The sequence below is a fragment of the Perca flavescens genome, chromosome 12 (genome assembly GCF_004354835.1).
Source record: "Perca flavescens isolate YP-PL-M2 chromosome 12, PFLA_1.0, whole genome shotgun sequence".
NCBI lineage: Eukaryota > Metazoa > Chordata > Actinopteri > Perciformes > Percidae > Perca > Perca flavescens.
This window is the reverse complement of record NC_041342.1, coordinates 18,994,005-19,007,412: the sequence shown is the minus strand read 5'-3', so window position 1 is coordinate 19,007,412 and position 13,408 is coordinate 18,994,005. Positions and strand designations below refer to the sequence as shown.

Below are 13,408 nucleotides of genomic sequence, written 5' to 3'. Positions count from 1 at the left end.
TTGTACGGACATTCATGTTGCCCAGAAGATGAACCTTAATGACTTTGGTGACCCTATGAACTTTCCTCTAGTGCCATTGTGAGGCTGACATGTTTGGTTTTGAGTGAAAAATCTCAACAACTGTAGATGGATTATCATACAAAAAAAGCAGAGATGGTCTAATGTGATACAGATAAAGCCATACCTTTGGTCATGCTGGGTAACCTTTATTTTTGAAAGGGTTCAAAATGGCTGACTTTAGCTAATGTTAGCTATTAAATGCTGGACTGGTAATTTTCTAGATAATACTAGCTAGCAATTAAACCATTCAGTTCAGTTACTGTAATATGTTTATTGTATGCTCCAAACACCAAGGCATATTCTTTGTCAGTATACAAACATACTTGTTAATAAGCATTTTTGAGATTCGGATTCGGATAGCGGTTTAAGTTTGACTCTAGGAACTTTACCGTTCCACAGGAATGTTAAAATCTTGCAATCCAAATTTTTAAAGAAGGCATTTGGGATTGGTGTTGGAAGAGCTTAGAATAGATTTGAAAAGATTTGGGTAGGATATTCTTTTTCATACAGTTTATTCGTCTAATTAGGGATATAGGTAGATACTTCCACCTTTCTAGATCTACATCCACTTTTTTTAAGCAGAGGGGAAGAAAACTTAATCTTATTGGTTGGGTATACCAAAGAGTCATTTTAGTAAGACAAAAATAGCAGCAAGGTAACGATCAGTTAATTAATTATCAATACAGTATTCAGACCAGCACAGAGGCCCTCAGATGCCGATAAAATAAGTTTATTGCATTGACTTAGTTTGAAACAAACAGTGAAAGTACAATCAAAAGCACCACAATGCACCACAATCTGTAGAGACTATCTCAATCTGTTTACTGGTTCATGGCGCTGCAGGAAGCTGCATCCTGGTTGGTGGTGAGCAGCTTATCCGCTCCGACTCCAAAAGAGGACAGGGTGCCATGTTTGTCTCCTCAGGCAGGGTGGGCTGCCTGCTCACGATACTGGCATATGCCGCATGCATCGCCCCGAGTTCGATGCAGCTGTAGACCAGAGCGTAGTTGTCGTAGTCGGTGGACAGCACCCAGTAAGGAACAGGGGCATCGTCTGGGGGGACAGGAGAGTAAAGTTTTCAAAATTTCTGTTTTCACATGTAAAGTATTGTTAAAGATGCGGCTCAACTGCAAGTTAAAGTGTTGGAATAGTAATCTTTCCAGGTTGTAATAATTATGGGTTCTTACTCTCAAAAAAGAACTGCAGCTTGGCAGGCTCAGAGGGATCTTCTGCTATGGCAGAGCCAATGACGGATATAATGGTCCCATCAGCACTAAAAGAAACAGACAGTAAAAAGATATAGTACTAAGATATTAACAGCAAAATGTACTTAAAGTAATAAAGTAAAAGTACTTGTTGGACAGAACGGTCCCTTTCACAGAGTTATATTATGCGATTATTACTGATGCTTTAAGACAGAGGATTGTATTGTCACAGCTGATAAATATGGAGCATACTTTAAATACTTTATATACTGTTGAATAGTTCAATCTACAGCACAGCATCATATTTTATAACTTGATCATATGTTTTATCTGTACAGTCTTAATCTGTAAAGTAACTTCAGCTGTCAAATAAATGTAGTGGAGTTCAAGTATGAAGTTGAAATACTCAAGTAAATTAACATTACCTTGAATTAATGTAATTTACAGTAATTTACTGGATGGAATATATTTTAAATATATTATTTGCGCTAATAGTTTTACTACCAGGATAAGACTTCCTGACAAATTTAACTGGTACTGGCTGCACAAAACTTTATTCTTTTAGCTTGTACAGTTTAATAGAACTCCTGTATTTCTTTGTTTAAGCTCCATAAAGTAAATTTATTGTGTCCAACTCTTAAAATTCATTTTAATGCAGCTGGAGTACTCACAGCAGCTCACTGTGGAGAACACTAAATCCAACTCCAGGGCTCAAGCTGTAGGTGGCCATGGCGCACTCGCCCTTCTGGAAGGTATTTGGCAATCTCTGGATATCATACCACTTACCAAGATACTGCAGAGGAAGCACAAGGAACATAAAAACACCACATTCAATTCTTAATGAAGAGCTGCAGAATCTTGAGGGATTAAGTGGCAGTGTATGTCTAGTGGGAAAAACAGTTGCCCGGGAAAGCCTCATTTGTTAACTTATGGAATTTAAATTTAAAAAATGAAAATGAAATTCTACCTTGTTTCGCTACATAATATATCAAAATTAAAAGCTTTGGTATTCACCCTGGCAGCATCAAAGTCCTCTTGAACAGCAGGCTTGGGGCATCTTCCTGACATGATGAACTGAGCGTTGGCCGCCAGAACGGACAGCAGGGTCAGGGAAATCACCTGGATGGTGTTCATCTTTTTTTAACAACCTGAAAAAACCTAGTATTTTAGAATTAAAGATAATGAATTAATTTAGATACTATATTCACAAAAAGAGATGCTGGTGGAGAAAAGGAGAGCACCACACCTGCCACTTGCTTACCTGTCTTACCGGGTAGCAGTAAAGTTCTGAGTTTTGGCTAAATTGGCTATCGATGACTACAGTAACTTGTTCAAGTAGTTTTGGGATAATAATGTTGGTCGGTCCACTTCTTTAGTGCAGATTAAAGTATCTCAATCTCAGTTTGGTACAGACATTCATGGTGCCCAGAAGATGTACCCTATTGACGTTGGTGACCCAATGACCTTTCCTCTAGTGCCACTGTGAGGCTGACATTTGTGGTTTTGAGTGAAAAATCTCAACAACTGAAGATGGAATATCATACAAAAAAAGCAGAGATGGTCTAATGTTATAGCAGTACCTTTGGTTGGTAACCTCTATTTTTGACAGGGTTAAAAATGGCTGACTTTAGCTAATGTTAGCTAGCAAATGCTGGACTGGTAATTTTCTAGATAATACTAGTAATTAAACCATTCAGATCATTTCGGTTAAAGTCAATTCCATTTCGACAACAAAGTTTAAAAAAGAACATGTAACACACCATATCAAACTAACATTAATCTTACCTCTGAATCTCTGTGCCTCTTCTGTCAAGTTTAGAGCACCTCAGTTGAAAGCTACATCCTCAGGTTTACGCGCCAAGTGGAGTTGACAGTTGGAAGAAGCAAATGAGTCTTCATGGTGCTGCTGCTGCAACTAATGAACATCTATAAACTAGGGCTGTCAAACGAGAATTTTTTTTAATTGCGATTAATCTCAAAATTTCTGTAGTTAATCGTGATTAATCGCATGTTTTATCACATGAATAAAATTGTATTATTTTGCATTTCAGAACTGTTTTTAAGAACATATTAACAATGGAAAGCAATTCTTACCGGTGTATCTTGATTGGGAATCCAATTAATGCAAAGAAAATTACTTTATGAACTTGACTTTAAGATTTGTAATTGTTTATTTATTTACTGTAAACAAAAGAAAAATGTGTGAATCTGTCATTATTGCACAATCCCTCCAAGTACCTAACCTAACTGAGATGTAACACTAACACGTTGCTTATACAGTACAAACAAAATGGTCCAAAACCAGATGCCACAGCAGGACATTTATAACCTTTACATTTTTCTAATAAGGAATGTCACAATTCTCCTGGACAAAAAAGGGGGTGGACAATGTCCCAAATGAAGAAAACAGTCAAAAAAATGATACAAACAACACAGTCCTAAAACCGTATTCTAATATACATAGTCAATATAGTGTGCAGTAACTTCTAAATAATTGTGATTAGTCATTGACGTCCAGTGATCACCAGTTAATGAGACAGCGTTTGGACTTTGCAGCAGTTCCAGTTGGGCTGCGTTCTCCGTGGAGTACACTGTCCCCCTCAACAACTTTTTAAAAGTAAACTTTCCATTCAGAATCTTATTGGCATCCATTTCGGCGTCTCATGCTCGCCATCCACTCAAAACGTAACGTTAGCCTACTACTCTTTGGCCGGCTCGCAAGCCCAAACAAGAGTGTGCGGCGTGCCTGTTGTTTTGTTTCCGGTCTAGCTAGGTCCGGTGTGGTGTTGTAGTTTTTCTAACATTATTAGTTGTTGCAACAGCATGTGAAAAAAACTACAAAGTTTGCTAGGCCAAAAAGAACATTAATCTTGCAAAAATTTACGCCGTTAAAATGGGTTTGTGTTAACGCCGTTAATAACGTGTTTAACTGACAGCACTACTATAAACTCATTGACATTTTGTCTAGTTAATCATCAGTGTTGGTTCAAGGATTGATACCAAATTGGCCTGAATATAAGCCTGCAAATATGTCTCAAAAAGTGGGGTCTAGACTTTTAAATGTCAATATTGTCAAAATACATTCATAACAGCAGCAGATGGCACCAAAAAGCGAGCCACCTGGTAGCAAGGATGACGTGCTGGTGTAACCACAGCAGAGGAGTGACGATGGTGATAGTGAACTGTGCCTTAAGCCGATCATTTCTTAAACTGGAGAGTAATAACCAATCCTGACTAGACCACGACATGCATTCTATTTATTGGTCCAAACCTGACCCGAGCAGGACCCACATAATGTAAACTGAGGCACTGACTTTGGGTTACGATGTCTCACTTCACCTGTATGAGACTGTTCAATATGTTTCATGCCGGAATGTATTCTAGGTTTTATTTCCAAATAGCTCTGATTTGAGCAGCCACATATAGCCGAAGTCAGGTAGATTCAGCCCCCCTTGTTCAGTGGGGCAACATTTCCTCTTACAGTAATATGTTGTATGCACCAAACACCAAGGCAAGTTCCTTGTAATTGAAAATGTACTTGGTGATACGCCTTATTACTATTCTGATTCTGAGACGGGTGCTTGACTCAAAGCCCCATATTCATATTAACTTATTTCACATTGACAATTTACACCTGAGGCTGTTTTGACGAAGTTGTGTAAGAATTGCCACCTGTTCACATTTTCTATTTGAAGAGGCCTCTGGCAGAAAAGATCTGATTGACAGGTTGTGTAAAAGTTAGGTAACTGTTCTGCTATCGATAACTACTGTAGATTTTAAAGTCATTTTTGGATAATAATGTTGGTCGGTCCACACAATTTTGTTAAGACATTCATATGACTTTGGTGACCCCATGACTTTTCCTCGAGTGCCACTGTGGTTGACATTTGTGTTTGTGAGTGAGAATTCTCCTCTATTTTTTACTTTACCTAATGGTAGCTAGCAAATCCTAGACTCTACATTTTTAAGATAACACTAGCTAGCATTTAAACCATTTAGTTCAGTTCAAGTTCATTCAATTTTGAAAAGAAAGGTTGAATAGAACATATAAGGCACTATATCAAACTAACATTTCAGTAATGTTACCTCTGAATCTCTGTGCTTCTTCTTATGTCAAGTCTGGAGCTTCTCAGTTTAAAGCTCCATCCTCAGGTGTAAGTGACAGTTGGTATAAGCAAATGGTTCTGCATGGTGCTGCTGCTGCAACTAATGTACAAGTGTAAACTCATTGGCATTTTGCCTAGTTAATAGTCAATGTTGTTTCCAGGATTAATATTGTATGGGCCCAAATATAAGCCTGCAAATATGTCTGAAAAATTAGTGTTTCAAGAGGCCTCTACTCAGGCAGAAAAATCTAAATGACAGGTTGTGTAAAAGTTAGATAGCTATTCTGCTATCACTAACTACAGTGGATTGTTCAAGTAGTTTTTGGATAAAAATGTTCGGTCCACTTCTTTAGTGCAGATTAAAATATCTCAATCTCAATTTTGTACGGACATTCATGTTGCCCAGAAGATGAACCCTACTGATTTTGGTGACCCCATGACTTTTTCTCTAGTGCCACTGTGAGGCTGACATTTGTGGTTTTGAGTGAAAAATCTGTAGATGGATTATCATACAAAAAAGGAGAGATGGTCTAATGTTAAACAGATAAAGCCATACCTTTGGTCATTGAAAAGAAGGTTTAACAGGGATGTGTAGGGGGCTGGCTTGAGACCAGTGGAGGTGTCGGTAAGAACAGATCAGTCCAGTCACTTTTATTTCCACAATTTCTTTCTTTATTCCAAGTAATATCAAGGTAACCAGTGTGTGTGTGTGCGTGTATGTGTTCGGTTTATAGCTCAATAACGCACACAAGGCAGGAGACACAGCATTTCCAGCAGCCAAGATTCCTCCATGTGGCTTGAACAAAGGGAAGGGCTGTGTGCACAGGTGCTGTCTAATTAAGTCTGTGGCTGATTGAGACTAATTAGTTGAAGGTGTGGTGAAGTACATGGGGAACTGAGTGGCAAAGAAAAGGGGGCGTGGCAACTGCAGGACAGAGCTGAAATCTTCCAAACAGCTGCCCCCAAATTTGCATTGCAAGTTTGTTAGAGTGGAAGGTCATGGGGGTTCAGGTAGGGCAGAGAGTGGGATGAGGCAGGCAACGGGTCTTACAGTTTGTTTCTGTACAGTTTGTCCCCCACTTCTGCATCTGCAACCCTACAACGGCCATCCTTGCCTGGATGGAGGGAAATCACTCTACCTACTGGCCAGAGGGATTGGGGGAGCTGAGGATCGAGAATGAGGACAACAGTGTTTGGTTGGAGGATTATCAGTGTGCCACTTATGTTTAAACTGGAGAGAGGTAAGATAATTTCTGAGGAAGTGGGCCCAGAAATTGTGGGATGACTGACATTTGGAAGGGGTTTGTGGGTCTGAAGGCATGCGAGATCATTCCCAAAAGAATCCAGCTGGGCCTGTCTTAGGACCATCACGAGGTAGGTTTCTGCCGATCGTGTTGCAGGGGGCTCTGCCACCCCATGATGGGAGGCAGCAGTGGAGTCGAGGAAATCAAGGAAGCCAAGGAATACAGCACCACAGAAACTGGGGTTACGTAGCTCTACAGGATCTTCGGACTGATCTATTGTGGGGCTAGTTGGCCACAGGTCAGGGGGTTGCAGGAGGAAGGCAGGTCCTTGGTTCCACCTGCAGGGCTTACTTAGGTCAGACAGCAGCTTCCCTCTAGTCAGATCGTCAGTTTGGTTGTTCTGGGAATCCACATAGCGCCATTCCTGGCTTTTGGTGAGTTCCTGGATTTCAGCCACCCTGGTTCCAACAAAGACCTTATAGCGGCATGAGTCTGAGAGAAGCCAATAGAGGACGGTGGTAGAGTCACTCCATAAAGTAGCCTGCCTGATGTTGAGGGTGAGCTCTGTTTGGAAGAGGTTGGACAGTTGAGCTCCAATGAAATGATGAAATCCAGCAGTGTTATTTGCGCTTGTACTGAGTGATAACTGTTCCATAAACACCTTGTAAAATCTAACTCAAATCTTAAATAAAAATGTGTTCTTAATATTTAAATTGGCGCTCTCGCCGTTACATTGTCGTTACTGCATGGAATACAGGATAGCATCAAATACCCTAGCATTAGATAACAGGAGAACACAGTGTAAATAACTAAATATCTGTCTTTAAAACTGTGCATACATCATCAAATGTCAAAGTCTGATAATACAGCCGTTAAGCTCTCGTGCAATCGTTACCCTTTATGTCCTTGTTATCAGTCAGAACTTTAATACTGTTCGTGACAAAACCTGCAAGAAGAAAAGTGTGTTTGCCTATTACACTTTATTTCGTCTTGAAATTGTATCTCAGAGTGAGGGATACCACTAGTTGATGCTGTGATTTTGGCAAGGTGTTAACAATCACAAATTGTTGTAAACATATAAATACTGCGGTGAACCCGTGCGTAATGCTGCAAGATGGCACTGCTGGCCCTGCAGGAGGACTACGCTAATGGAAGAATCAGGAGAAAAAGAGACTTCAGGGACCATGACGATGACTGGCTAATATGCCGATTTAGATTTTCTAAAGCTGAGCTTGTGGATCTATGTACTGAATTGGGTCCAGTAGAGAGGGCAACGCGCTGGAACCATGCCATATCCCGGTCCAAATACAGGTTCCCGCCACTCTGGGGGCCACCGGCTGTTTCCAGAGGGAAATGGCAGACAGCTGTGTGTTTTTTTTAAAATAAATATTATATATAATGTTCAACTTTATCACTAAGGCTTGTTTGGATATAATATATAGTTCTGTTAATTCTTATTATATACGTCTGTTATATTGAAGCTGTCCCAAAGTGCCGTAATGCCTGCCGTTTTGGACGTATTATTAATATAGGTAGCCTATAGATCAGGGTTCCATACACTGTGCAAGAACAGGCCGAAATTATAATTCAATTTGCAGCAATTCCTAAACGTCTGAGAAGTTTTTTGCTTTTTCTCCGCCAGTCGTCATGATTCGGCATGATTCGGTGTAACGAAAGAACAACTGCCAGGGTCATTAACATACTGATCAGCATTCATGAGGTGCTTTGCATTGACTATTAAATTTATGTTAAAAATGGGTGTGTACAGGGCGGGATAAGAGGCTAAGCCATGTACGCACATTTGTAGGCAATCTGTGATTTATAAAGGGAACATTGCTTACAGGTGTGCGTACACACGGTTTTATAAATCTGACATTTTTTCAGCGTACGCCATTTTGGGCTTTTGGCCGTATGTACACTTATAATAAGTATCCTACACACAGTTTTATAAATGAGACCCCAGGTCATGCCAGAGGAAGCGCAGAAGGGGTTTATCTCGGGGTAGCAGGCGCACCTGGTGAAACATGGACTTAACGTCTCCGCTGATGGCAATCTTATGCTGCCTTAAATGGAGGAGAACTCCAAGGAGCGAAGGCCCAAGGGTTGGACCAGGGAGCAGCTGTGAATTCAGGCATTGATTCTGATAGGAGAAGGAACAATCAAATACAATGCGGTCCTTTCCATTATGACGCACAATGTGGTGAGGTATGTACCAAGACTCAGGAGCATCTGCTATTTCAGATGAGGATAACTTCTTGACATACCCAGCGTCCAGTGGCAGCTGCTGGTCATTCAAAGAGGGGAAGGTCATTTTTGGCCTACATCATAAAAATTGTCCATTTATTTATATTAATATTATAATAATAATTTATAATATCCGTGAGAAGGTTTTATCAGGAGGCATAGCCAGCAGTACATTTTCTTTGTCACAGCACTTCCAGTCAGCCAGCTAACTTTGTCATACCAGGAGAGCTGAACAGATCTGTTACTTTGGCCTGTCTTTTGCACTAAATCAATCTTAAGTGTTGATATAACTCTGCTGTTTAATTCTAAGTTTCTCCTTGTAAGGAAGACTTTCAAATGGCTTTGCCAAAATCAGGTCGACAATATTAGCATTGTCTGCCATCGTGTGCAGTTTGCTAGCTGGCTAGTTCACCCCTACAACACTAGCCTAGCCTACTGTATGAATGAATGAATGAATGAATGAACGAACGATCTAACAAAACGATATTAAACTCAAAGGAGGAAATGTGGGAATTAGGTTAAACTGAAACAAGGAATGTGGTGTATAATTGTATGAAATGTATGATGAAAATTGGCTAGCAATTTCGCCAAGCAAATACCAAGAAATAGGTTGCAGCAGTTCGTCATTTTAACAACACTTGCAAAATCCGTGCTGAGCTCTGCTTGAACAGCTTTGGCGACATTTTTATAGTACAAAATCGCTGTCAATCAAAAAGGAGATACAGTCCTTTGACATACCCTCCAATCATCACGCAGAAGCCCAGCGTCCAGGCCAGCCTACTGCTCCATTGACCCCAGAGACGTTGAGCGTCTGTGGGCAGGACATAATCGCAGCATTTATCCAATGACCGTCTAGTTTTGAAGCACTGAAAACTGCTCAAAGCAGCCCCATTGAAGTCAAAGGACGCTAGGCTTCAACAGGGAACATAAACTGCTTCCTTAGTGGCCTTCAGGAGGGGTCAGGGATCTGCTCGGAGGAGAGGTGTGGCATACCATAGGACACCATCAACAGGAATATGGATGTTTTGAGTCTCCAGCTCTCAAATTGCATCTTGATCCAGTTTAAAGCGGACAACCATTTTTGTGTTCCTCTGGGGTAACGTGTCCAGCTGACACAATTTTTGCACATTGTAGTGGATGTCATCAGGTGAGCATTTAAAGGAGATATAGTGACACTTGGTGGAGGGAGAGCTAACAATATCTCTAGCAGGGCCCTGTAAGGTCCAGCCAAGACAGGTTTTGATTGCTGCAAGGACTCCAGGGGGCCTAACTTTACAGGCTTTGTTGGAGTGATTAGGTGGGTATGATCAGCTTCTATGAATAGATACATTATCATGCTGCTTCAGAGGGATCTGCCGGCGATGAGTATAGTGCCGCTGGAGGGATTTCACAGGGTGAGAATGTTTGGACAAGGAAAGCTGGTCAGCCGTGAAGGCATGCCTGATGGCATAAAATTTCTCTGGATGGGCCTTTCAAATGAGGGTGAAGGACACGGCGGCACCGTTAAGAGTCTGGATGTCCTGTCTCACAGTCCTCAGCTTCAGGCTCTCAGTCTCTCCTACCAACTGGAGTTTCTGGGTGGCAGGATGCAGGAGGATCGTACGTTCTGACCCATCATCCAATATGGCATACGTGTCTAAGGACTTGTTTCCATTGTGCACGGTCACCTCAACTACCTTCAGCAGCACTTTATTGCAATCGCTAGGATGGTGTAGGTAGAAATTCTGCACTTGCCTCTGGTTGATGTTGCATAGGACCTGCAGATGTTTCTCATTGCACTGGTTGCAGCATCCCTTTAGATCACACTGGTTTGCAAAGTGGTCTTGTGCACATCGCCAGCAGCGTTTCTGCTCTTTGATCCAACTAGTTCTCTGATCTTCAGTGAGCTGGAGGAAGTCATCACATTTACTGACATGATGGTCAAGGGAGTTACAGTAAGCACACACTGGACAGCGTGTGGATGAGGTGGTGGGGGAAGCTGCCTGGCTTTAGGAGGGGCAATCTGGACTTTAGAAAGGTCACTTGGGAGGAAATCTCGCTACCATGAAGTATGGTTATAGCTCTGAATGGGTGAGAGGGTTGTGGCCTCGGTCGGACAGGCTGAAGGGTTCTCTCCCTTCTGGGCTGGCAGCAGGCTTCCTGTTGCAGCCAGGAGGAGAAATCTAGGAGGTTATAGGAAAGGGGACCTGGTCTGCTCAAACTCATGCTTCTCTTAAACTGGCAAAATTGCTCACTGGGTAGTTTCTCTAGTAACCGCTCAACATGTGAGCCACAAGTAAGCTTGGAGAAACCTTCATGGCCCATGGACTGGAGGAGACCCACTAAGGCCTGTACTCTAAGGGAAAACTGATCTAGGCCTCTACCATCACCCATCCGGATAGCAGGCATCACCATTATAGCCCAGAGCCCTCTCAGAGGAAGCTGTCTGGGTTGGCCATAACGTTCATTTAGGGCCCGAATAGCTTGAGTGTAGGGATCTTGGGCATAAACATAAGCTAAGGCAAGCAGTTTTGCCTGATCTACCTTTAAGTGATCCAGTAAGATGTGGTATTTGTACTTCTCATACTCTTCTGAGTCAAACAGGTTGGATAGGGCCATCTTTAACATCATATACTGGCTTTCATCCTCTCTTGTAAGATCAGGGAATGAGGGGCCTTCTATCTTTCTATATGACTGTAGTCTGCCTGAAGGGGGCGCTAATTGGCTTGGAGGGGTGAAGCTGGACCATAGCTCCAGGCAAAGTTTGAGGGGGCAACGTGTAGGCTGGGAGCAAGGGGTAACGTGAGACTGGGTCTTGACCGGTGGCAGGAAACTGACTATGGTCAGGAGGATTTGTGTACTCAGGGGCTGTGGCTCTTCCAGAAGAGACAGGTGAAGGAGGGTCTGTTTCTGGCTCCGGCTTTTCTGGTGGTTCCAGCTCTTCCTCTTCATCATACTCGCTGGGTTGTCGAGGTGGCTCTTCCTCCTCCTCATACACCACAGATGTCTGCAGAGTGAAGAGGTTGAGGCTCTGTTGCTTCAGCGGGATGCCGTGGCCACTGACCATATTCAATGATGTAGTCATTGTAGTGAACAGGAAGCGGGGCTTGGCGGTGTGGACGCTGAATTAACGAAGGCAGGGAGTGACTGGACATCTCCACTGGTCATCAATAGTTCCGGCTCGAAGGACCATGAAAAGGAGGTTTGAGAGGGATGTGTAGGTGGCTGGCTTGAGACCAGCGGAGGTGTCGGTAAGAACAGTTTAGTCCAGTCACTTTTAATTCCACAATTTCTTTCTTTATTCCAGGTAATATCAAGGTAACAGGTATGGGTGTGTGTGTGTGTTGTTTATAGCTCAATAACACACACAAGGCAGGAGATATAGCATTTCCAGCAGCAAAGATTCCTCCATGTGAATTGAACAAAGGGAAGGGCTGTGTGCACAGGTGCTGTCTAATTAAGTCTGTGGCTGATTTATGCTAATTAGTTGAAGGTGTGGTGAACTACATGGGGAACTGAACGGCAAAGAAAAGGGGGCGTGGCAACTGCAGGACAGAGCTGAAATCTTCCAAACAGTCATGCTCAGTAGTATTTTTGACAGGGTTATAAATGGCTGATTTGAGCCAATGTTAAATATTAAATGCTGGACTGGTAATTTTCTAGATAATACTAGCTAGCAAATAAACCATACAGTTCAGTCACTGTAATATGTTTATTATATGCACCAAAACACCAAGGCATATTCTTTGTCAGTATATAAACATACTTGTTAATAAGCCTTTTTGAGATTCTGATTCGGATAGCGGTTTAAGCTTGACTCTAGGAACCTTACCGTTCAACAGGAATCTAAAAATCTTTCTATCCAAATTTTTAAACAAGGCTTTTGGGATCTGTGTTGGAAGAGCTTAGAATAGATTTGAAAAGATTTGGGTAGGATATTCATTTTCATACAGTTTTTCCTTAATTAGGGTATAGAGACTTCCACCTTTCCAGATCTACTTCCACTTTTTTAAGCAGAGGGGAAGAAAACTTTATCTGATTGGTTGGGTATACCAAAGAGTCATTTTAGTAAGGCAACAATAGCAGCAAGGTAAAGATCAGTTATTTCATTATCAATACTGTATTCAGACCAGCACAGACGCCCACAGATGCTGATAAAATAAGTGTATTGCATTGACATAGCATGAAACTGTGGCGACGCGAATGGGATAGATGACACTCAGGTATTTTAAGATTTCCGACAATGCCACTTGGGATAGGCCCAAGACCTTTAGAGCACACAGGTTCATTCCACTCGATTACCATAAAGGTTAGTATTCACAAATTCACAAATAAGAAAAAGAAAACCTAATCAGGGGCTGAGCCCTATTGGTGGGAAGAGCAGGTGAAGGGGAAGGAGAATTAATAAAACTAAATTAAAGAAAAAGGGTTCACCCAGACACACAGTGATATCACCAAATCCAAGGAAACACGGCACACGAGAAGGAAGACCACCACCACCCACGTCACTGGCACCACCACCAGCCTGCAGCCACTGGAAAGGACAAACAAAGGAGGTTACAACAGAATT

The 13,408-nt window shown here is 41.9% G+C and overlaps 1 protein-coding gene across 1 annotated transcript; it reads right to left on the bottom strand.

The window, feature by feature from the left end:
* Positions 1 to 774: 774 nt before the first annotated feature.
* LOC114565960 (apolipoprotein D-like) lies at positions 775 to 2,728 on the bottom strand. Its single transcript, XM_028594302.1, has 5 exons — positions 2,713 to 2,728; positions 2,280 to 2,413; positions 1,937 to 2,058; positions 1,248 to 1,333; positions 775 to 1,113 (listed from the first exon to the last, which is right to left on the bottom strand). Exons 2-5 carry the CDS (start codon positions 2,397 to 2,399, stop codon positions 890 to 892), a joined length of 552 nt encoding a protein of 183 aa, XP_028450103.1. The 5' UTR covers positions 2,400 to 2,413; positions 2,713 to 2,728; the 3' UTR covers positions 775 to 889.
* Positions 2,729 to 13,408: the final 10,680 nt, after the last annotated feature.

Bases quoted from the DNA above. Each gene is read 5' to 3' on its own strand.
- LOC114565960 (XM_028594302.1), bottom strand. From the start codon at position 2,399: ATGAACACCATCCAGGTGATTTCCCTGACCCTGCTGTCCGTTCTGGCG. The intron at 2,059-2,279 runs GTGAATACCAAA...CTTCCTCTGCAG, and splicing joins AGGACTTTGATGCTGCCAGG to TATCTTGGTAAGTGGTATGA. The intron at 1,114-1,247 runs GTAAGAACCCAT...CTGTCCCCCCAG, and splicing joins GCTGCAGTTCTTTTTTGAGA to ACGATGCCCCTGTTCCTTAC.